This window comes from Battus philenor, unplaced genomic scaffold (genome assembly GCF_028537555.1).
Source record: "Battus philenor isolate CCGP_79_NKW_IND1 unplaced genomic scaffold, ilBatPhil1.0.hap1 SCAF_33, whole genome shotgun sequence".
Taxonomy (NCBI): domain Eukaryota; kingdom Metazoa; phylum Arthropoda; class Insecta; order Lepidoptera; family Papilionidae; genus Battus; species Battus philenor.
Genome location: NW_027181697.1, coordinates 411,157 through 436,939, shown reverse-complemented (window position 1 = coordinate 436,939; position 25,783 = coordinate 411,157). Strand labels below are relative to the sequence as shown.

General features: G+C 37.4%; 1 protein-coding gene across 1 annotated transcript; it reads left to right on the top strand.

Annotated features, from left to right (window-relative positions):
• Positions 1-984: 984 nt before the first annotated feature.
• LOC137927549 (uncharacterized) lies at positions 985-1,809 on the top strand. Its single transcript, XM_068771334.1, has one exon. The coding sequence runs from the start codon at positions 985-987 to the stop codon at positions 1,807-1,809; it is 825 nt and encodes a 274-aa protein (XP_068627435.1).
• Positions 1,810-25,783: the final 23,974 nt, after the last annotated feature.

The following is a 25,783-nucleotide window of genomic DNA, read 5'->3' as shown; positions in this document are numbered from 1 at the left end:
CCATTTTAGAAGAAAAATTAGACATTCTTAGGAAATCTTGAAGCGAAAACAAACATCAGGTGTTTCGTTTATACTGCATAAAATATGCAGTTGTCTTTTTAATATTTTGTTATTAAAAGCAATCAAAGTTGGAAACTAAGACGAATGTATTAATCGACCAGCGGAAAAATGTCCACCTAGCGTTACATTGATACGGCATAAATTTAAAAATTTAAAATTTAGGTTATGTCTCTAATATCAATTTCAGGAGTAAATTACGACTTTCTTAGAAAATCTTAAAGCACAAAACAACATCAGGTGTTTCGTACATACTGGTTGAAATTTGAAGTTTTATTTTTAATATTTTTTTATTAAAAGCAATCAAAAATGAAAACTAAGACGAATGTATTAACCGACCAGCGGAAAAATCTCCACCTAGCGTTACATTGATACGGCATAAATTTAAAAATTTAAAATTTAGGTTATGTCTCTAATATCAATTTCAGGAGTAAATTAAGACTTTCTTAGAAAATCTTAAAGCACAAAACAACATCAGGTGTTTCGTTTATGCTGCTTGAAATTCGAAGTTGTCTTTTTAATATTTTGTTATTAAAAGCAATCAAAATTGGAAACTAAGACGAATGTGTGGCGTTCATATCGCGCGCCACTCAAACACCAAGCTCTTACCCACGTGACCGTCGATCGCATGGCGGCGGCGGCAGTGAAACAGATACTTGACGGATGGCGCCACAATAGACGCAACGAAAATCTGCATCGCGCTGTTAAGAGTCTCCGCGCTCATAATAAGGGCTAGCGGAGGTGCGGTCAACACAGGAAGAAGCAACTGAAGATCAAGAAGCAACCGACGAACAAGAGGCTACCGAAGAACAAGAAGCTACAGTACTACGACCACTCCTACACTGGTGACCCCGAGTAAAGACAACGAGAAGCACCTTCTGGACCCAGCTGATACCACACTCGGAAGATTCGCAGATAAACCACAATATGAGTCAGCCTAGTAACGACGAACGCAAAATCGCCGAAGTGTTACGCGTTGGCGTAAGAGTGCCCCCATTTTGGCCTGAAGAGCTTGCCCTATGGTTTTCACAGCTGGAGTGCCAATTCAGCCTGTCTGGCATCAGTACCGACGAAACTAAATTTAATTACTTGGTAGCACAACTCGACCACCAAGTCGCCGTCGAAGTGAAAGACGTAATTATTCGTCCTCCAGAAAGAGAAAAATATGAAAAACTAAAAACGGAACTTATACGACGTCTGTCAGCTTCACAAGAGAAACGCGTGAAGCAATTACTAATGTTCGAAGAGCTCGGAGATAGGACACCCTCACGATTCCTACGCTACTTGCAGGATTTAGCAGGCCCATCAGTACCTTCGCATATAGTAAAATCAATATGGTCTAACGGTCTACCTCAAAACATACAAACAGTGATTGCTTCACAGATAGACCTTTCTTTAGAAAAGCTGGGGGAGCTGGCGGACAAAGTGTACGAAATCGCCCCTACCACACCGCAGATCTCCATGGCGACTACTTCTTCTGGCAGCGCTTCGTCTTCAACGCTGGAGGAGCTTACCAGACAAGTCAGTGAGCTAACTAGACAAGTAGCCGCCCTTACATCTCGAAACGGCAGAAATGGTGCTCGCTCAGAATCTAAATACGAGAGGAACCGCTTCCGAAGTCGTTCGACGCCACGACAACCACCGCCAGACCACCCATACTGTTTTTACCACTACACTTATGGCTCCAAAGCGATTAAATGCAGACAACCCTGCACATTCCAGGCGGGAAACGAACTGGGCAGTCGGAAGTAGCGGCCAACGACTACCCGCCATCCGCAGGCCGCCTTTTCATTACCGATCGTGTGTCAAAAATGCAGTTCCTGGTAGACACTGGCTCAGACTTGTGCGTTTTTCCACGTTCAGCCGTCAAGACGCCCTGCACTCAATCCAAATACGATCTCATCGCAGCCAACGGCAGTATTATTCACACTTACGGCCCTATTCACCTGCATCTCAACCTCGGTCTTCGTCGCGATTTTTCATGGAGTTTTACGGTAGCTGATGTGTCTAAGCCCATCATTGGCGTAGATCTCCTTAGCTACTACAACTTGCTAGTCGACTGCAGAAACCAGCGTCTGGTTGATGGTATCACTACTCTACATGTAGCCGCAATTTCAGAAAACGCAGAAACTATCGACGACATCTCTTCCGTCAAAACCTTTAGCGGAGATACAGAGTTCCACGAGATTCTACGCGAGTTCCCCGAAATTACGAGGCCTGCAGGCATGCGTGGTGCCTCGAAACATTCCACGATGCACTACATTAGAACCACTCCAGGTCAGCCGGTTTCTTGTAAGCCACGACGTCTAGATCCTGCTCGTTCTCAGGCAGCCAAGAAGGAGTTCGAGGAAATGTTGGCAGCCGGTACAGCTCGACGCTCAGAGAGTCCATGGTCTTCTGCTCTTCACCTGGTAAAAAAGAAAGATGACAGCTGGAGACCTTGCGGTGACTACAGAGCACTTAACGCCAGGACTATACCTGATCGATACCCCATCCGACATATTCAAGATTTTGCCCACCAGCTGTCAGGATGCTCCATCTTCTCTACGGTTGATCTTGTGAAAGCGTACAATCAGATCACTGTAAATCCCGAGGATATTCCAAAAACGGCGATCACGACGCCATTCGGAATGTTTGAGTTCCCGTTCATGACTTTCGGACTTCGAAACGCGGCTCAAACATTCCAACGCTTCATCGACGAAGTACTATCAGGCCTGGATTTCTGCTACGGGTATGTTGATGACATTATCCTGTTCTCTCCTGACAGAGAAACACACAAACAGCACCTACGCCAGCTCTTTGATTGACTTAAACAATATGGCGTACTCATCAACACATCAAAATGCGTATTTGGACAGGAGGTCGTCAAAATTTTGGGTTATGAGGTATCTGGTGCTGGAAGTAAACCTTTGGATGAGAAAGTACAAGCTATAAGAGAGTTCCCCGTTCCCCAAACTGTAAAAGAGCTGCGTCGTTTTCTAGGGATGCTAAATTTCTACCGCAGATTTATCCCTAAGGCTGCCCAACACCAAGCGCCTCTCAATTCAGTACTACAGGGACTTAAAATTAAAGGCTCTCATCCAGTAGACATGACACCGGAGCTTCTAAAAGCTTTTGAAGACTGCAAAACTTCGCTTTCCAACGCTGCACTTCTTGCTCACCCAGATTACTTGGCAGAGTTAGCAATTGTCACCGACGCTTCAGACACGGCTATTGGAGCAGTGTTACAACAACGAAAGAACAACATCTGGCAGCCTCTAGCGTTCTTCTCCCGTAAACTATCGCGTACATATCGCGTATAAATGTATTAACCGACCAGCGGAAAAATCTCCACCTAGCGTTACATTGATACTGCATTGATTTAAAAATTTAAGAGTTAGGTTACGTTTCTAATATCAATTTCAGGGGAAAATTAAGACTTTCTTAGAAAATCTTGAAGCGAAAATCAACAACAGGTGTTTCGTTTATACTGCATGAAATTTGAAATTTTTTTTTAATATTTTTTTATTAGAAGCAATCAAAAATAAAAACTAAGACGAATGTATTAATCGACCAGCGGAAGAATCTCTCCACAGCGTTACATTAATACTGCATAGATTTAAAAATTTAAAAGTTAGGTTACGTCTCTTGTATCAATTTTGGAAGAAAAATGAGACTTTCTCAGAAAATCTTGAAGCGAAAATCAACATCAGGTGTTTCGTTTATGCTGATTGAAATAGAATTTGTCTTTTTTTAATATTTTTTATTAAAAGCAATCAAAAATGAAAACTAAGACGAATGTATTATTCGACCAGCGGAAAAATCTTCACCTAGCGTTTCATTGATACGGCATAGATTTTAAAATTTAAAAGTTAGGTTACGTCTCTAATATCAATTTCAGAAGAAAATGAGACATTCTTAGAAAATCTTGAAGCGAAGATCAACATCAGTAGTTTCCTTTATACTGCTTGAAATATGAAGTAGTCTTTTTAATATTTTTTATTAAAAGCAATCAAAACTGAAAACCTGCTCTAATCATCACCCAAAATATTGAGTCGTTCAAGAAATCTTTGGAGGCAGCAGTGACCGAGTTTCCAATGGAAACCGTTTGTAAATCCATCGACGAATGGCCCTATCGTCTAAAAGCGTGCGTCAAAGCTAAGGGTGGACACATTGAATAACTAGTTTAGTATATCAACATATCCTTTTCACTCTACATAATCACATGTAAAACTTTAGCATAAAGTTGTTTTTTAGCTATTATCGGATATTTTTTTGTAACGTAAGTTTTTGCTAGACCAGGTATTATTTATATTTTATATTATTCGTGATTATTTGACATTTTAACAGAAATGGACGTAAATACACAAGATAAAAATCGTGCGTGCGTGTGTGCGTGTGTGTTATTTAAATCCATTTCTATTACGATCCAAATGCGTTAATAACATAGTTGTCGCTCCGTAGATGATTAGTGGCGCTAAGGTGTCCGGAAGCAAGGCGAAATCAGCCGGGGCGACCGCTCAGACAGTTCCAGTTCAAGCGCAGTGTGTCCAGGTGCAGCCGGTGCTCGGAACGCAGCAGCTTACACGGGCACAGATCATCAGCCCACTACAGGTAACACTTGTCACGTCGCTTATCACTGCCATAAACATTATGCAGTTGAACTAGAGATAAAAAAAAATTAAAAACTTTGATATTAGCAACCTTTGTGGCTAACCTTACTGGATTTCGTACATAAGTGGTCAATTTAAATTGTCCTATTATTTATTGTCTTTGTTACGTACTCAAAAAGAAGATCAATAAATACTTGTATGCTATTTGAGAAAGTTAAAATCGAAATTGACCTGATAGCGGACAGCGCTGCACCGGTCACTGGGGGGAAGACAATGCCTTGCACTGGGAGTGTCTATCAGCCGTAGGAGAAGCTGAAAGTGCATGTGACTGATTTCGAATATAATTAGTTGAACAGAATAATACGTGTGTGTGTGTGTGTGTGCGTGTGCGTGTGCGTGTGCGTGTGCGTGTGCGTGTGCGTGTGCGTGTGCGTGTGCGTGTGCGTGTGCGTGCGTGCGTGCGCACCTAAATACCAGATACTTGTCTATTTCCATACTATGATGGTCTGAAAAAATTTGCCCCATATGATAAAGACTGCCAATGTATATATTTTCTAACGTGTACAGTAAAGAGTAATATGTATTTTTTTAAAATAATAAGTCATTAAATCTCCTCAAAACTCATAAATTCAAGATGTCCCAATACAACTGTGCATTATTATGGAACTAATCGGTATACTTTGTTGCCTTTAGAGATGTTTGTTATGTTCAGCCCAAGTTATAGTAAGCAGTTCGGCTTGTGAATTGAAACCCCTCTTCTCGCAATCTAATTAACGAATTGTTTGAAAATAAAATGCTTTCGCGAATCCCAAGCTCGCAAAAAAATTTGTCACTTTTAGTTAGTAAATAACATGAGTTTGGTTTTTGTTATTTTGCAAGTATGTCGCAACTGCGCATCGTCAATTTTTACAATGAGAACTTTAATTAAGGCATTACAGCACAATACAACGGCAGTACGAGCGTCATGTCACAGCGCGGTGACGAAACATTGAAATTTTGTTTGACTGCACTTGCGGACACCTGTACATATATTTGCGAAATTATTGTTTATTTATTTGAATGCAATTGCGAATATCCTTATTTTATTGCATGTTATGTGGAACGTTCTTAGATTGGCAGCCGGTGTTTTTTATTAGTTGATCAGCGAGTGCGCGTGTAGTAAAACAGGTGCAAAACATGAGTCAATAATGACAGGAAAAGACAACTCGCACGGGGCATGATGTCCTTGTGGGTTGTCCATTTTATTTGTTGTTACCTGTTTTTTCTTACAATTAACTTTTGAAGTTCGCATGTTATTACTTTGTTAATTTATATATATAAATATATAAATATATATATGTGGACTAGCTGACCCGGCCACGCGTTGCTGTGGCTAAAGTTTTTGTTATATTACATTATAGTAAACAATCTAATTTGACTCCTTATTTGACTTTCTACTACTATAACCCTTCAGTACAATGAAATTATTTATGAACAAAGACGAAAATGTTGATGTTGGTATACAAATTCACTGGATTGAGATTTGAAGGGGAAGTACGTTGAACACAATTAATTAAAATGTTCTTACACTTGATATTAAGCAGAAATCAATAGGTACAAAATAAAAATTTATCAGATTTATTATTTCTATTTATTTTATAACAAATATAAGTATAATACAGTATAATACAGTAAGTAACATGTGACGCTTAAACTCATAAATGAGGTATGCAAGGCAGACAGTCTTAAACTTTTAAACATTAATATCTATTTTTTTGAATTATAAATACTTTCAATTTCAATTTAATTTAACACCAATCGGTGCACAATGTTTTTGGTTAACCTGTCTTTAGCTAACACAAATAGATTCGACGGTTTCCCAACACGTGAACACGCAACATATAGTTGTCCATGAGAAAAACATGGATTTTCCAAATCTAAACCACAAATGGACATTGTTTGACCTTGAGATTTATTTATAGACATGGCAAAAGCTAAACGAATTGGAAACTGTAGCCTTTTGAAGGGTACGGTAGAATCTGATGGTATCATCGGAATACGTGGCAGCAGGACCACTTTTCCTTTAAACTTCCCAGCCAAAATGGTTTGCTTCAAGAATGTTTCCGGTGATCTTTTTGATGACCAAACGCGTACCGTTACATAATTGAGGTGGATTCAAATTACGGAGGAGAATAATAGGGGAACCAATCTTTAATCGAAGATTATGTGGTGGCATTCCAGGGATATCTAATGAATTTAAAAATTCAATCGGAAAATTTACACTTTCATTTTCATCAACAACAGTATCGATTGATTTAAAAGACATCAGATCGCCTGGTAACAACTGTTGTATCTGGAAGTTAATTTCATCAACATCAACGTTTTTGGCTGCCAAAATCGTCCGTTGACTAAGCCATTCATGATTCAAATAATTATTCTGTATATCCGGGAAAATACTCTGAATCAATTCATTTTTATCCTGAACAACAGTGCAAAAATTGTCTGGTAGTTTAATGCATTGCGTATTTAGTTGCAGTTCTATTTTACCGTTCCCAATATCTAGTAGTTGTTCGGAAAATATTTGTGCTGATGGATCATTTTGCAATTGTACTCGCATATTTAATCGAAGGTCAATCGAAGTGTTTCAACACTTCGCCATAAGAATGATTGTTTCAAACATGCATTAATCTCATCCGCGAAAGTAGAGCGAGGTATAACCGGTAAGATCTGCCGGAAGTCACCAGACAAAAGTAAGATAGCACCACCGAAAAGTTTATTATTGCTATTTAAATCTTGCATAGTTCTGTTTAATGCTTCAAGTGAATATTTGTGTGCCATTGTGCACTCATCCCAAATTATTATAGAACTCTTCCGCAACACTGCAGCTATTCCACTATTCTTTTTGATGTTACACATTGCATCTGGTTTATTATGACGTCCAATGGCAGCTTGAATGTTGAATGTGCTGTTCGCCCACCATCCAGTAAAGTAGCCGCAATGCCTGACGATGCTACTTCTAATGCGATTTTTTGTTGCGACCGTATTTTGGCAAGAATCAACGATTTTAAAAATGTCTTACCGGTTCCACCGGGTGCATCCAAGAAAAAAAAACCGCCTTGTTCAGCAGCAACAGCCAGCATAATCCGATCATAAATAATTTTTTGTTCTGCTGTCAGTAACGGTTCACTGTTCATGATAATTGTTGCTAAACTTCCATGGTCATATTGATTTTCTCGTTGTAAATCGGTATTGACTAAGTCGGTGGCTGGACGATTAGGTGATGGCATACCATAATGATTAAGTGGTAAATTTGAAATAAGAACACATAAATCCTCGATTAAGACCAATGCTTCATTGTACATCTCTCGTGTATAATCTATGTTTTGGGATTGATTTGTTTGTCTAATTCGGTGCAAGATGTCTTCTGTCATACAATTTTTATATTTTTCCCACAAAGTTTGTGCTTGCGAGGGATAACATGTCGTCAAAATAATAGCAAACAACTGACGAATGTTATTCGGTGTTGATGTCAACGCAGCATCAGCAAGCGTTAAGTCCCAATGGTTATCGTCTTCTAGCAATTGCAGTTCACGACATGCATCCTGGTATGTATTGAATACTCGACCATTAACTGTTCGTAAAAATTCAAAAGACGTTGGTCCGGGAACATTCACCAATAACAAACGTAAATAGAAGCACTCACGTTGCTTTGGATGTACCGTGTAAAGTCTCCCCAATGTCTTAGCTTTGAATATGCCTGTAATGGAAGGATGTGGTTTTCCTTGTTTCCGTGGCTCCCATTTTTACTGGATTTGTTCCATGTGAAATAACGCGGAACATCACCATACACCAATGTCTTCGCGAATTGGCCAAAAACATCAGGTTTTTGACACAATGTATAAAATTCAGTTAGAGTCGTTTTCGGAGCTTCGAACGCTCTTTGGAGAACATTTTCTTCAGTGAAGTATACACGTTGACCGTTTTCAAGATGTATTGCCAGATGTTGGACAGCAGGATCTCTTTCGTGGATGGGAAAGCTGAGAATATGCCAAATAGCTTCATTGCTGCTAATGTATCTGCCCATTTGGTATCGTGCTATTTCGTCATTTTTATTAATGTTTTGTACTTCAAATATGGCCAAATCACTGCCTTTGTTTACATAATTACAAATATACTTAATTGATTTAACAGAACTGCAAAGCTCAACATTGATATGAGCTTTGTAAGTTTTTGAAAGTAGTGGTGAGTATGGTACCACCCACTCATTATCAAACTCAACTTGATTTGGAAAGTTCGGCAGTCGCATTGTAAATGTGTGGCCACCATTCTCAGTACTTCTGCGGCGATACTTTGGATAACCATCAATATCCGTGATCGTGTCATTCGTATGCGGCTTTGGGAAGTTTTTTTTACATTTTCCATTTTCCATGCACGGTGACGTCATGTTGAAAGCACCGCATGGCCCATGGATCATGTGTTTGGTGACAATATCAAATAATTCTTGATCAATTAATGGGTCTGGAATTTCGGCTGAAATTATTTGATCGATTTCTTCAGGACGGATTCTATCTTTAAGCCAAACCAAAATATGGGCATGAGGCAAACCTCGCTTTTGCCACTCTATCGTATACAGTCAACAACGTGTGATACCAAAAATTGAATATTTAACAATAAAATCAATTAAAGATTTCAATTTTTTTAAAACACACGTGCAGTTAAATCATGACGATGAATGGCTTGTTGTCCTGGCAATAGTAAAGTTTGTATCTCTTCCCAATTCGGATTACATGTGAATGTAATAAATAAATCCGGTCGGCCGTAATGACGTACGTAAGTCATCGCATCTTGCATGTATTCCTGCATGTTCCGTGGACTGCCGATGTAGCTTGAAGGTAAAATGAAAGCATTACCGATGTCATTGGGATTTAAATTTCCATCGATGTTTCCAGCAACAGCATCTCGTAAGTGAATATATTCTTCCGATCGTAGTTTTGCCTGATTAAATCGAAGGAATTGCAAGCGTTCGCTTTCGACCTTAGCATACATATCAACAATGTATTGATGGAACAGCTGACGATATCGAAGGATATAATTGTCTTGATGTTGTCTAACCATTATTCGGTGTGCGTAGTGGTTCATTGAGCTAACTTTATTATTTCTGTAATCACCTAAAAAAATAAAATGCAATACGAAATTAAATCAATAAATATAGTAAGAAAGTAAACGGATAATTGTCAAATTTACCGGTATTTGGATCATACTGTTTGATATTAAGGTGATATTAATTATATTAATTATATAAAAATATCAATGGATATTGTAGTGCGTCATATGAACGGTGTAGATCCGAAATCGTACTGATAGTGTTGTCTCGCCGTGTAATTTTTATAGATCTTTTGTCAACTGGATCACCAACCATGATAACAACAAGCAACCTCATCAACAGTTGGAGCGTTGAATCTACCAGCATGTTCACCTAATGGTACTTTGTCGGCTTTTATGACGATTTGATAATTGTCATTTTGCAGTCGTGGCGAAACTCTTTTGATCAATTGAATTAGTTGATTGTGAACTTCTAAAAAATTTTCCAATAATATCACAATTGCTCTTTCCTCTGCTTGTTCAATAAAATTATACAGGCACCGAGTCATCACGCGCTCTTCACAATCGCCCATAAAATAAATTTGAAGAAATTTCATGGATTGGCATCAGTGATCCGATTTTATGGTACACGTGGCCTTGAATTTTGAATATAGTTTCAAAATTACGTCCATCGGATGCACGATCGCAAATTTTAGTTGCCCCAAATGACGCCATTTGGAAGCAAGAATTAAATTTGCGCATCTTACGCAAAAATAATTTGGAATCATCTGAATTGCCAGTAAGAAGGGATAATAAAGGCTCCGGCGGAGCGGGTAGAGGTGACAGCACAACTTTTCCTGATGCGCAGCACATGCCGGCTGCTTCATTCCGAAATTTCAATGCATGACAATATTGATATACTTTATCCATTCCACCGATAGCAATTTTTGAATGCGCTGAGTAGTTAATATCTGGTGCATATTCAAAGGCAAGCCGAACGAATGATGCACGTGTTAATGAGCGGCTGATCCGTTGCCTTTGTCGATCTAGTGCTCGTACTGTAGCTATGTTTCGTTCTCGTGCCACTCTTGTTCTCGTAATATTCTGTTGCAGACGTTCGTCACGCTGTTCTTGAGATTCTCGTGCACGACTTTCTGCAGTCCTGATTCTTTGAGCTGCATTTCTTGTTTCGATTTGTTCTGGTAATTGCTGAGCTCTTTCAACACGTTTGCGTCGCGACCCTTTGCTGCTCGCGTTGTTGAGGTTAGATTTTTTCGGTGGCATTTGACTGAAAATAATAATTTAATCGTTTAAATATTAGAAAGAGGAACTGAAAAACATGTTATCATAGCACATTGAAATAATAAGTGCAAAATAATTTTCAATAGAGATTAAATAAAAATAATATAAAAATTTTTGTACAATTATTGAAAAAGTGTGAGGAGTTTTGTGCCATTTTCTCATTGATATATTAATTAACTTTTATAAAACTATGTGATATTACTTACATGTGTAAATTGAAATTATTGTTCCTGTGCTCCTACTGTGGCTATGTCTCGTTCTCCTGCTGCTCTTGTTCTTATGATATTCTCTTGAAGACGTTCGTTACACTGTTCTTGAGATTCTTGTGCATGACCTTCTGCTGTACTGATTCTTTGTGCTAGATTTCTTGATTCAATTTGTTCTGCCAAATGATGGGCTCTTTTAATACGTTTGCGTCGTGCGTCTCTGGTGCTCGCGTTGTTGAGGTTAGATTTTTTCCGTGGCATTTGACTGAAAATAATAAATTATCGTTTAAATATGAGAAAAAAAAATTGAAAATCATTCTAATTAACTTTTATAATTATGTGATAATACTGACATGTACATATTTAAATTATAGAGTTTAAATAATAATTTCAATAAGAATTGAAATACTAATTTAATCGTTTAAATATAAGAAAAAAATTCTGAAAAACTTGTTATCATAGCACATTGAAATAATAAGTGCTAAATATTTTTTAATAGCGGTTAAATGAAAACAATAAAAAATAATATTTGTACAACTATTGAAAAAGTGTAGGAAATTGTGTATCATTTTTGCATTGACATTTTAATTAAATTTTATAATTATTTGATAATACTTACATCAGTCTAAGTAACACGTGGCCGGCTCTGCTAACACCAAAAATTTAAAAAGTGGAAATAATTGAATTAAACGGTATTTCGTTCACTACAAAATAAATTTAATTAATTTTATAGCGTCAACAACACGTGGTAATTATGCTGTTAAAATGTAGCTTATATGACACGTTCGTAGATTTACCATAGCAGCGCCATCTATTGATTACTTACTCAACCCAGTCGAAAGGTATCGACATCTGGTAGAATCATTTGGAGTTAACAGATAATTGTGACTGTCAAATAATAACAGACAATAATAAGCAATAAATTAAAATTGCGACTATAATTTGAGATTTAAACTATCCTATCTCTCAAATTAGATCGAACTGCACATGGTGTGCGAATTTAATTATAATCGGTTAAGTGGTTTAGAAGTCCATTGAGGACAAACATTGTGACACGAGATTTATATATATTAAGAAGATATATATTACTTTTATACTTCGCGCATTGGACAAGTCGCATTGAATTTCCCGCGTTTGACAGTTTGTTTTTTTTTTTAACTTGTAATTATTTTTGTACTTCGAGTCAGACGATTCGCCTTAAATTTGCGGGATGGTCAGATTTTTTTCATAATTTTTTTAACTTCCAGTTACTTTAAATTTCCCGAGATTGACGCTATTTAGATCAGTTAGAAATATAAAAATGTCATCAATAAATAAAGTGACCTTTTTGGAATACGTTGTATCATTTTTTTTAATTCGGAAGCGACGGACCAATACTTTTTACTAGCCCTTACGTTATATCGTGTAATAAATATTTTGTTCATTATGCTGTATGAAGCGCTCTATATACATATATGAATAACAAAATGGAAAAATTAAATTACAGTTACAAGTAAACAAGATAATTGCTATTCTTTTTATCTTATTAAGAGCCCATTACAAAGTTAAGACAATGTAACGCTATCTGACAGCTAAAGTATCCGATGACATTTTTCTTCGATTCGACCCCCCACGACACTGCGTGCTTCTAAGGCTCCGAATCCGTTTCATTTATTATCATAAATTCCTAATAGGCTATCAGAGATTTTATTATCCACTAGTAAGCTGGCCCTATGTTTTCTCTTAATTTTTTTTTCCACATTTCTTTTCAGTGAAGTGATGGTCGCTTTTGACCTATTGACATTTAAAAGCTGCAAGCCGTCGGAGTACCTGTGACCGATCAAGTAAATTAGCTTAACTTACTTGATCTGTCGAACATATTATAAGAATGAAAATCCACGTGAAACAATGACTTAAAAATAAAGATAAAGTTAATTTACTCAATATTGGAACTTTTATCAGGTCTCTTATTGATGATCAATTATTTTTTTATATATTTGGCTCTACTCTGATTTGCAAGGTGTCATTGTCGAGATGAACAGGAAACTCAACAACACTTTTTTTTTTAAATAATAATTGTGACTTATGTATGTACACTCTGTCAGATATAGACTAAATGTACTTACAGGATTCTTGTAATTTAAATATTCATTGAGTTAATAATAGAGGGCAAAGATGTAACACATCACCAGCTGACCAAGTTAAGGCTTCCTAAGGAGCCCTCGAGCTTCTCCACCTTAAAAAAGGTCTTAGACAAAGTGCCCTCTAATCTAATCTGCAAATATCTCTCGGACAACAGTGTAAGCGATATAAAAAAAATATTAAAAGATTATATTTATGTGATATATATTTATTTTGAAAATAATCAGCAATACTGTATTGTTTTTCGAATTCCAGGGCAAGCACCGCAGGAAGGAAGGCGTCACGTCTCCAGCACCTGGATCCAAGCAGGACGCTGCCAACCAGACCAATAAGACGCAGCACCAAATTTTTAAGCGCAAAACCTGATTTTAAAATATATTCAAATCTATGCAGTATCAACGGGACGCTGAATGTAGATGTTCACGTTAGTTGGTTAATAAATTCGTCATATTTTTCTTTTTTAATTGATTTTAGCCAAAACTCTTTTAATAACATCTTCATAACTTATTCAGTCTAAACCAAACACCTGATATAGATTTTCGCTCTAATTTTTAATAATGCCTCATTTTTCTGTTTAATTTGATTTCAGAAACAAAACCTGCTTTTAAAAAATATTCAAATCTATGCATTGTCAATGGGACGCTGAATGTAGATGTTCACGCTATTCGGTTAATAAATTCGTCATATTTTTCTTTTTTAATTGATTTTAGCCAAAACTCTTTTAATAACATCATCATAACTTATTCAGTCTAAACCAAACACCTGATATAGATTTTCGCTCTAATTTTTAATAATACCTCATTTTTCTGTTTAATTTGCTTTCAGAAACAAAACCTGATTTTATAATAAATTCAAATCTATGCACAGAGTGCACCACGAGATTATCTGCCATAGCACTCCAGACTGTTTGCACTTATTCAACAAACTTGGGCTGATGAGCTTGTTCCACAAAACTGGAAAGATGCTAATATTGTTAAACTATACAAAGGCAAAGGAGACCTCTCAGATTGCAGCTCATTTTAAGGAATTGCCCTGCTTTCAGTAGCTGGCAAGATCCTGGCGCATACCATCAACAAGCGCCTATATACGTTAGCTGAAAGCTTCCTTCCCGATACCCAGTGTGGTCTCAGACCGAATCGAGGGACGGTTGATGCCATCTGTGTTGTCAAACAATTACAAGAAGAAAGCCTCGAGCAACACTGTGACCTCTACATGTGTTTTGTGGACCCGGAAAAGGCCTTTGATCGCGTACCAAGATCTGCCTTTTGGACAGTATGCGATAAATATGGATGTCCTCTGAAGTTCGTAAATTTAATGCGTCAATTTCATGATAGGCATGATGGTCCGTGTATGCCACGAAAATGACTTGACAGAAGAGTTTAATGTAACAAACGGAGTGAAATAAGGTTGTGTAATGGCTCCAACCCTATTTGCTACATACTTTGCTGCGGTTATGAAGGATGCCCTTAGGAACTGCAATGATAGTGTTTCATTAAATGTTCGCACGGACAAGAGTGTACAGGACCTTACCCATTTCAGAGTAAAACATAAAGTCCATCAGACCTCTGTGCTGTAAATTCTTTATGCAGACGATGTTTACCTTATGGCTGACAGTATGGAGAATCTGCAAAGATATCTGCGCGAATCGCAAAAGCCGCTGCTGCTTTTGATAAACTGAACCAAAGAGTATGAAAGTCTCACGACCTAAAGCTCCACACAAAACTTGCCGTCTATAGAGCAATCACACTACCTCTGCTCCGAGGCTCCGCACGGTACTCGACAGCTAAAAGTGGTTTTAGGCAAAGTTCCCGCCCTCTGCGCCCTGCCTCATTAGACCCGCAATTTTTTTTGCAAATGTTACTTGGGCAGCTGTCTAAGCCAAGTAAAAAAATCTCTTATACGTAATTTTACATTTTTAATCATGTACAAATTAGAATTAAACGAGAGACACCTGATACTTGATTTTTATACCAAAAATGACAATCAATACAATAACTTTACTAATGTATGCTTTTTTATTATTTTTTTTTTATTTAATGCTGTATAACGATAGATTTACATTTATTTAAGTGAAAGCACAATCGGACCTAATCATCCTTTGCGCGGAACAGTAATTATTTTCACTAGGAACACACAGCTTGAAAATGAATCTAACTTCTTATGGTTATACTTCGTGTTACTGCTATTTTAACTTTTCGACATATACGTACTTATAAACAAGTTTCCACCGAGCGAGCATAGAAAATATTTTTTATGCATTTTACTACTAGTGTATACGGGAAGCAAGAGTGAGCTAGTAAGCGTCATTATTATTTCAAAGAAATGTATTCTTTTCTCCGTTCATTGTTTTCTCTAGTTTTTGTCGTGTACCACCTCACAGGAATCGTCATAATGTATTTAAGTAAATGAACTATCGTCCTTTCCATTTTACAGCTTAGTGAAATATAAACAAAAAACCTGGGTTATTTCTTGGGATTCCAACTTTCGACAATAACAAATGTTTTACGAACGTTCCGGGTAGAAGTGTACTCATAAAAAACTTCAACTTTTGTAATTATTCTTTATAAATGTAATGTTAAAGTTTCTAGACATTCAAATGTAATATGGACTTATAAAATTTGTATGGAAATGTAATAAAAACAATCTATTCACAGATATATTTTCTTATTTTTCTTGCAGTAATAAACCGCTGTTAATTTTATATACATTTTATATACAATATTAATAATGAATAAAATTATCGTATATTGCATAACTAATACAATGTATAATAATAATAGAGACTCGTGTAATAGACGACGTTCCTTCCGTACGCAGATTAAGAATGCAACAATTTTTTCAAAATATCCTAGATGTCGCTAAAAAGTGTAACTAAAACATCTGTACGACCTGTTACGAGACGAGTCAATAACAGATGGCGCTTTCGCAGTATAGCATTTTTGAAAGTGGAACCCTATTAAATAATTCAAAAAGGAAGATGTATTTAATTTTTGTCACAAAGCAAATGAATTGGCTTTTTATTTATGTTAACAAAATGACCATGAATATTAAATTATATATACGGAGTCTGCCAAAAATACGGTTACAATTTTAAAAAATCTGCGTTAATTTTAGTTCATCGTTATATGAAAAGTTGTAGTGTGTACTCATTTTCGCGGCAATCGATGGCAAATGTTTTTGGGATATTAATCCTTTGCGGTCGACGACATTTTCGGTCGGGTAAGGTCGATGATTTTCACTAATGCGTCGGATACGTTACAGGTACAATGAAATTACGAAAGGACATCAACAGTGTAGGAACCTTCTGAAGTACTTCTTAAGTTGAAGCTAACGTAATGTAACATAAACCCATAAACTGATGGTAGATTCAAGTATCGTCGCACTTTGTATACTTGGTTACCCAGATCTCCAGAGACCTGCAACGGAGATTTTGAGGCAATATGTGGTTCAATCATCACAATCATAGCTGTAAGACATCCACTGCTTAATGTATGCCACTGACATAGATTTCCAACTGGACTGGTTGGAAGTAGCTTGTCAGCATCTTCCAAGGATCTTACTAAACCTGTTGTGTGTCCACTTAGTGGGTGCACATCCTTCCATACGCTTGTTGGTTCGTGGTCTCCACTCTAGAAAAAGCCTTAGCGCACTATGGTGCATCGAGGTTAATATCATCTCATAATTCATTTTCGTCTGATATGTCGTACGATATATATAATCTATGGTATACAGAGGTAAAACTATGTAGTTTTTTTTTATTTACAAGGTATTTTTCTGTAATTATTTTTATTTATTAATAATGAAACTTCAAAGTTGCGGAATTTTCAAACAGAAGTTTTTTGAAAAAATCTAGGACAGCTTCAAACCATCGTTAACATATCTTTTACGTAAAATATTTACAATATTATATTTTTATATGCATAAGAAACTATTTGGTGTATAAAATATCAATAATAAATATTAAAAAAAAAATGGAGAAATAAAATACACTGCAACCGAAAAAAATAAAAATTGTCGTTAAAGTTTTAGTAGTTACTTGCGCTGATTGCCGCTGATTAGAAATTATGATTTTTCTATTTGCTAAACTATCTACTTTCAGAATCGGCAATAAAATCTTGCCTATATTTGCCCCATTTTTTGTAATTCACTTTCAAAGAGAGCGCGACGGAGACTAAAAATTACTTAATTAATCAAGCTGCCTACAGTTTTATATTTTGTTTATATGCTTATTATTATGTAACAATGGTTTTCAAAGTATAAATATAGGCATAAGAGTATATAATAATATATGTACATTTTATGTATATATATAGGTATGTACTTGCACTATAGGTCATACTCATTATATAATAAAACCACGATAATATTTTTCCGGTTACATAACCAGTAGAGACATACTTAACCACAATTGTAATAGTTAAAATATATTATCAATTTTTATCACTTTTACCACATTTACCTCATTTCTATTCATTTATATATCAGATCGGGGACAAAATTGCACACGTTACAATAAATAATGCCGTGTGACTTTAAAATTCGTATAAATAGCTGTAAAATGATTGTTTCAATATTAGTGCCCTTGAAGTGTACACTAAATATACTTAGCTATATTGTGACAGTTTTCTTCGTGCAATTGAATTTAAAGTCAATTGTTATGTCTATACTAAAGATCAAAATTAAAGACCTGTGTATCGCTTTCATTGAACATGGAAAACATATTTCTACAGCAGAGTCTTATTTAAACGACAATTTTAACCTAACCGAAACGCAATTTACTTGTGCCAAAGCTAATATTCAAAAATCTTTGTTGCTCAAATTCAAATCTAAATGGAAAAATGTAGCAAGAACTAGGGATCGATTTATGACTAATAACGAAGAATGGTTAAATTCTGAGTATCTCATCGAATTTGACAATCCAGAAGCCTCCACGTCAGAGACTACTACACTTTAAAAAATTTTTCAACGGACGAGGCCTTAGCATTTTCATAGATTTAAATATATCCAGAGATAATTATCAATTAATGAAAAATACACTTGACGAGAATAAGTGTAAAATACTTCCGGCTTACTGAAAAATATTGACAGCAAAATTTGAATGTTATCCTAACGGGGTATCTGTAACGGCTACTAAGTCAAATGTTGGACTTCAAAATCTTCTTAATCATACGGTACAAAGAATTTTAAAAATCGATTCTGTTAGTGTTTTAAATACTCTTGATTTGATATTATATGTGAAATGGGGATGCGATGGATCATCCGGCCAGGCAGAATATAAACAAATTTTGTCTGGAGAAAGTAAACTCATATCGGATGCCAATCTTTTTATTGCTTCCTTGGTTCCTATTAAGTTGATGGATCCTCTAAATAATAAAATAGTGTGGGAATATCCATCACCATCTTCTAATAGGTATTGCCGTCCTATATCAATAGAATTCACTAAAGAAACTCCGGAAAAAATCAGAAAGGTTATTTCAGGAATCGAAAATGAAATTTCTTTACTTGAGTAGGTTGAACCTACTCAAGTAATAATTTCTGAACATACGACAGTTTCTGTAAGATACAACATGTTTTTGACTATGATTGACGGGAAAGTAACGCAAGTATTGACAGAGACTCCATCTTCTTCAACGTGCTCCATTTGTTTATCAAAGCCTAAAGAAATGAATAATCTACAATAGGTTCAAGCTAAACAAGACTATCAACACTTCATTGCTGGATTCGATTTATGGAATGTATATTACATATCTACTTCTCTATAATATAAAAATAAATCGCAAAATGCGTTGGTAAGCGCATAACTCAACAACGCCTGGACCAATTTGGCCAATTCTTTTTTTTTTAATGTTCGTTGAAGTTCAAGGATGGATTTCACAGCGAGAAAAATTCGAATAATTGCCGCAGAAACCCTAAAAACAGCCTTTTCCCTTTTTCCATACAAACGTTTTATAACTATAACGTAGAGTCGTCAATTTGAGGTTTATTGTTATGAAATAAAGTTCAATGTTGTCTAAGCAATGTAGGTGTGTTCCTATCGAGTCAATTTGCACTTTATTATAGCTTCACGAAGTTCGAATTCAATCATATCTATCAAAACAATGTGCGTGTGTGCGTTGGAACACAGAATACATCGTTGGAGGATTTAATGCCGCGTTCTGAAACTCAACAAAAGTGATGTCGCGGACCCGACCAAATTGAATAGTCACAAAATGTACACAAATTGAAAATCAGTACTAATGATAGTACTGATTTTCAATTTGGTTGGCTTCGCGATAATATTTCTTTTGTTTTAATTTAAGCTTCGCGATAATATTACTTTTGTTTTGTTTTAATTTAATTAATTAATATCCCTATTTTACGTACATAAAACATTGTGGGTACGGCTTGATGGATTTGACTCCGAGTCATATAAAATTGTCAATGTCAATTGTAGTTTATCCTGGATTTTCTGTTAACCACTGAGTTTGTTTTCGTGTTTTGTGCAGTGTTTAGTTACCAATGATATTATTGATATGCCTCCTATAAGACGAAGAAATTTAGGTAGAAAAACCCGAAATGCTACAAACTAAGCTAATTACCTATCTTGTCTTAGCGCACAAGAACGTAACGACCGAAATGAACGTGAAAAAATTCGGTTATCACAAACGCGTGAAGCGCGAACGCGACATTCAACTAATAATCGCGCAAGTTTGAATCGAGCTGTATTTAGTTACGATGTGTCAGTTGACTACAGTAACTACCAATGTGTTGTTATTGGTTCTATGAACTCGGTTTGCTCACATTGTAAGGCATTGAAATACAAAAACGAAGCCAATGGATTGTGTTGCGCAAATGATAAAGTGAAATCGATACCATTGCATCCACCACCAGAGCCATTGTACTCATTAGTTTCGGGAATAGGACCAGATTCCATACACTTTTTGACAAATATCCAACAATATTACAATTGCTTTCAAATGACTTCATTTGGGGCAACAAATATAGTTCGAGAAAATTTTATGTCAACTTTTAAGGTATGTATTATAGCAGTTCTTCTTCTTCTTCTTCTTCTTCCTTCCCTTTTCCCTTTATTTGGGGTCGGGTCTCCTTATCAATTTGCGCCAGGCCACTCTATCCTGGGTTGTCCCTGCATCAAGTTGAAGGGTTTCCAGTTCCTTTCTGATATTAGACCACCACGTAGCTTTTGGACGCCCTCTCCCTCTTGGGAATTCTGGGAGGCTTAAGGCAGTTTTTACTACGTGGTCATCTGGTTTTCGTTGAATGTGGCCATACCATCGTGATCTTTTTTCCTGTAATTTGCTGGGGATCGGAGCTACCTTAAACGAACCTCTGATATATTCGTTCCGTATTTTGTCCATTCTAGTGACGCCACCCGACCATCTAAGCCTCTTCATCTCATTGACATGAAGTGTTTGCTCGTGTCTCTGACTTACAGTCCAGCATTCAGAGCCGTAGAGCATAGCTGGTCTGACAACTGCTTTGTAGACTTTACCCTTGGTCTTAATGGGCATACGGTTATCACATAGAACGCCTGACACTTCCCTCCACTTCATCCATGCAGTTTGTACCCTGTTCTTGACATCAGCGGTTGAGTCTGCACCGGTACTTAAGGTCGACCCTAGGTACCTGAACTTAGTGACGGATGGTATTGGAATGCCACTGATGTTCAGATTGCTATGGCCTTGTGTTGGTGTTGGTGCAAATGCACAGTGCATGTGTTTCGTTTTGGATCTACTTAGGCGGAGGGCGTTGGATTCTAGTTCTCTAATCCATAGGTTCAGGTCTCTCTGAAAATCATCTGCTGATTTGTTTGCATGAACAATATCATCTGCATATAGAAGGCACCATGGTAAGGCATTCTGTATATCCTTTGTGAGGTAATGCATGACGCAGTTAAATAATAATGGGCTAAGGGCGGATCCCTGATGAACGCCAACTGTTACTTCGAACAGGTCACTGAGTCCTGCCGGGCTTCTCACCTGGGTCGCGCAGTTGTAGTACATGTCTTTTACTATGGAGACATACTTTTCGGGGAGGCCTTGAGACCTGAGAGCTTGCCATACAAGTTGTCTTGCCACTCTATCGAAAGCTTTTTCCAGGTCAATGAAGACAATATGTAAATCTTCTTTATTGCATCTATGTTTCTCCATAATAATTCTCATGGCTTGAATTGCGTCCGACGTTGATTTACCAGCAGTGAAGCCGAATTGGTTTTCCGTGACGGTTGTAAGCAGCCGCAGTCTATTATTAATAATTCTTTCGAAGAGTTTAAAAGTGTGTGATGTTAATTTTATCCTCCTGTAATTTCCACAAAGTGAAACGTCTCCTTTATGCTTGTAAAATGGTATTAAGTAGCTCTTTCGCCAGGAGTCTGGCATTGTACCGGACGTGAGGACAAGATTTAGGAGTTTCGTAAGCCACCTTATAGCTACCATTCCTCCACGCTTCCATATCTCCGCAGGTATCTGATCTGGCCCTGTAGCCTCCTTGTTCTTCATCTTTAGTATCGCTACTTTAACTTCGGATTCTGTTATGGCTTCGATGGGCCCTGAGGTCACACGTATGAGGTCCTCGTCGCTTTCCGAATTTTGCCAAGCCTTGAAATGCTCTTTTTTGTTCCGCACTGCTGCTTTCACGGTATCGTTCCACCAACTAGGGTCTTTATTTGGAATTATGCCTTTTGACTCTCCTAGTATTGTTTTTGCTGCCGGGACCGTTAGATCTTCGAATTTGGACCACATTTCATTTACGTTTTGGTACTCGTTGTCCAAGTTAGATTTTAAATGGTTTGTAATACTTTCTAATAAGCGGCTTCCTTCTGGTCCGTTCAGTTTAGCCCATTTGATTTTTGGTGTTTTATCTGTGGGAGTCGTATATACACTGATGTGATGTCTGAATGAATAATAGGTGTAAGATTTTGTGGGCGAGCGTAGCCGACGGGCGAACTTAGTGTGCCGAATTAGTGCAGCGGGCACATGCACGCACCGGTGACGCGGGCGCAGACCTTTTGTTTCTTTTGCGCCTTTGTTCTATTGCCCGCTTTCACTCGGTCGCGGAGCACAGTGCGTCCCAGAGTCCCACGACGAATGCACGTCCTTTTTGCTCGCCCTCAAGCGCTAATAAAAATTTGTTCGTGTGTTAAATAAATTGATAAAGTGTTACAAACATCTTTTAATAAGACGCTAACACTTTATATCTTTGACTTTTCTCAGTGGTTTCCGCAATTTGAACTTCGTAACAAGTATTCGATGTTGACTTGTTAATGCTTCCCCTGGGATAACCTTACAGTCCTTGAATCTAGATATTTTAGCTTTTCTCTCCCAGTATGTAATCAACCTGCGTCTTCTTACCTCCACTTTTGTAAGTTATAAGGTGCTCTTCCTTTTTCTCAAAGCATGTGTTAATGATCATTAAATTGTGTCTACTTGAAAAATCTAAAATACTATGTCCTTCTTGATTTAGCTTGCCATAGCCAAAACCGCCATGGTGTTCACTGCCATTTGGAGTTTTATGGCCAACGTGCCCATTAAGGTCACCGCCGATTAGTTTTAATTCATTAACTCCTATAGAAATCTTGTTTTTCCTCCTTAGAGCATCCAACTTGAGGAGCGTATGCTGATATGATGTTTAGTGGTGGCTGATTGTCAAGCGCTAGTTTTATGGCTAGGAGCCGGTCAGACTTTCTATTTATGCTAATCATTCTATCTTTCAGACAAGAGTTTAGAGCTATGGCCACACCATTTCGGTGTGTTAATGTTCCATTATATATTAGTTTAAATCCTAGTCCAATATCACGAGACTTGGAACCCTTCCACTTGGTTTCCTGTAAGCAACACGCATCAATGTATCTTCGTTTGAGGACTTCACTTAGTTCGCTGGTGCGACCGGTAAGGGAACCTAAGTTCCACGTAGCGAATCTAAGAGTCGTCGAATTACGTCGCTTGCGGGGGACGCCCTAGTGTTGTCTTCTTTTGTCGCCCTTTTATTCGCCTCTAAAGTATTTGCGTCGCTTGTGGGGTACGCCCTAGTATGATCTCGTCTATTATTTCTTGTAACTTTCATGATAAGGAGAATTTGTTTTGGCAATTGGGTCTTTACAGCCGGCTGCCGCCTGACGCTAAGGTAGTAACTCTCTTGGAGAGCTATGGGTGCTTCTGCCGACCGCGGTCTTCATCACCAACCCTACTACACCACCCCACCTGGCAGCGTAGCTCCGGAGCAACCTGTCACCCCAATATGTGAGGGCAGCTTGCGACTGGGGTATTTGCCTCTTCCGCCTACTCTACCGTACCAATGGACTCCATCTCCGCCTTTGCAGCCGTTAAGGTCTTCACCCGTAACCGTGGGGGCCGCGCTATACCCCGCGGCACTAGGTCCCTATCCCAACTCGGCCACCAATTTCACTCCGGCCTACTGGAGTGAGTGGTGCCCACCCCCGCGACGTGGACGCGCCGGACAGGTATTACCCAAGTGACGAGTAGAGAATTTGGCTCTACCCACCCTTAGGCCGAGGGTATGTATTATAGCAGTCGATCATAATTATTTTAGTGAACAATATTTTCTGTCAAACAAGTTAAGATGTGATCACTTAGTCTTCATATTATTTGGCGTTTCAGTTTTAGTGACACTTTCATTATTTTGAAACCCAATATAATTATTTGATGATAGATATTAGTTACAACTAAATATTACATATTGAGGTATCTAAGGATATGAAATATTGTTTAGTGATTAGGAGACAGATATCATTTTTAGGAACAAATATTATTTAAGTTTAATCACTGATAATCCATAAATCTATATCCCACATTGCTTATTTATTTAATTTTATTTTATGGTGTTTGGTACAAACATAATTTTTTTTTTATTTACAGATACAAGGCCAAATAATACATATCACAGAGCAGGTTCACTACTACCAGTGTCAGATAGCGACTACAAATTCCTGCAAATTTTTTTTATGGCCAATTCACCACAAGAAATTAATCTGCGTTCAACAATTTAGTAAAGAGGTCTATTGCAGAACAATTACAAACTTTATTTCATGAACACGATCAATTGATTATATTGTTTAAAACTGCATTGGATCCGATGCCATCTGATAATCACAAAATTGTCACAAAAGATGATAAAACACCTGCGGGTCAACATGCAAGACATTTAAATGCACCAACTATCGATGAAGTTGCTATCGTTGTAGTTGGAGAAAACTTGGAATCCCGTGATATTGTTTTACATTGTAGGAATGATCAATTACAATGTATAAAGGAAACACATCGCTCATATGATGCACAACAATATCCCATTACATTTTGGCAAGGTGAAGATGGCTATGATCTCTCGGTAAAAATGATAAATCCCATTACAGGTAATTAAAATATTATTTTGGGTATGGAAATAATAACTCAGTCACTATGTTATGTATTTTAATTTTATATTTCAATGTTATTAAAACAAAATCTATTTACAGGTTCTGAAATCAACAAAAAAGTCAATTCAATGAACTATTATCTATACCGCCTAATGATTCGGGAAAATGAATCAATCTCATATTGAAATGTCAGCGACAATATCACAAATATGTTGTTGACGTGTATGTTAAAATTGAAACGGAGAGATTAACATTCATCAGGTTGAATCAGACCAAACTCCGATCTGAAGAGTATATTCAACTTCGAGATGCGATTAATACTGATGGAAATGCACAGAATGTTGGCCGGATGACTATTTTTCCAGCAACATACATCGGAAGTCCTCGACACATGCACGAATATGCTTAAGATGCCATGTCGTATGTTCGTCATTATGGTGCAGCAGATTTATTCATCACATTTACATGCAATCCACACTGTTTTGTGTGGTGCAAACCTCAGCTTATTTTTGACTCCCCATTCATGAACATGCTAGCATCATGCTAGTGTGGTGGTGAAATGTAATAAACGGATGCAATTGAGAAAATCCTAATTTATTGTTCACACAACCACTGTACAAAGGTAGGCGCGTCGGAGCGAGAGTTTATTACGGCGGGCTTGCATGTGCGTTGATTTGCGGCCGGATCGAGTGAGTGAGACGCGCGCGCCGAGCGACCGGGGATCCGGGTCGCTGGCTTACGTCACATCGTTGAGGCGCTAGGGTAGTCCGGGTCCGACGTAGTGGGACTGTCCGCCATACTAGTAATTAGCATTTTTTAAATACATTATAGGTCGTTCATACTCCGAACCTTTATTTGGTTTATTATTTTTGACCATCTTTCTCCTACTTGTGCTTCTTTTAATGGCATGTAATTGGGGACTACATTTTTTTCCACTAGTTTCTGTATCTGATCTCAGGCAGATTTTATGTTGGATTTTTGAACTAATTTTTTGTGTAATTTTTGTCTTGCTAAATTTTGGTGCTAAAGCTTCCGCATTTGAAAGACGTTCAAGCAATACGACAGGTTGCATG

What these genes read in the sequence shown, in the direction of transcription:
- LOC137927549 (XM_068771334.1), top strand. Translation starts at nt 985, where the DNA reads ATGAGTCAGCCTAGTAACGACGAACGCAAAATCGCCGAAGTGTTACGC.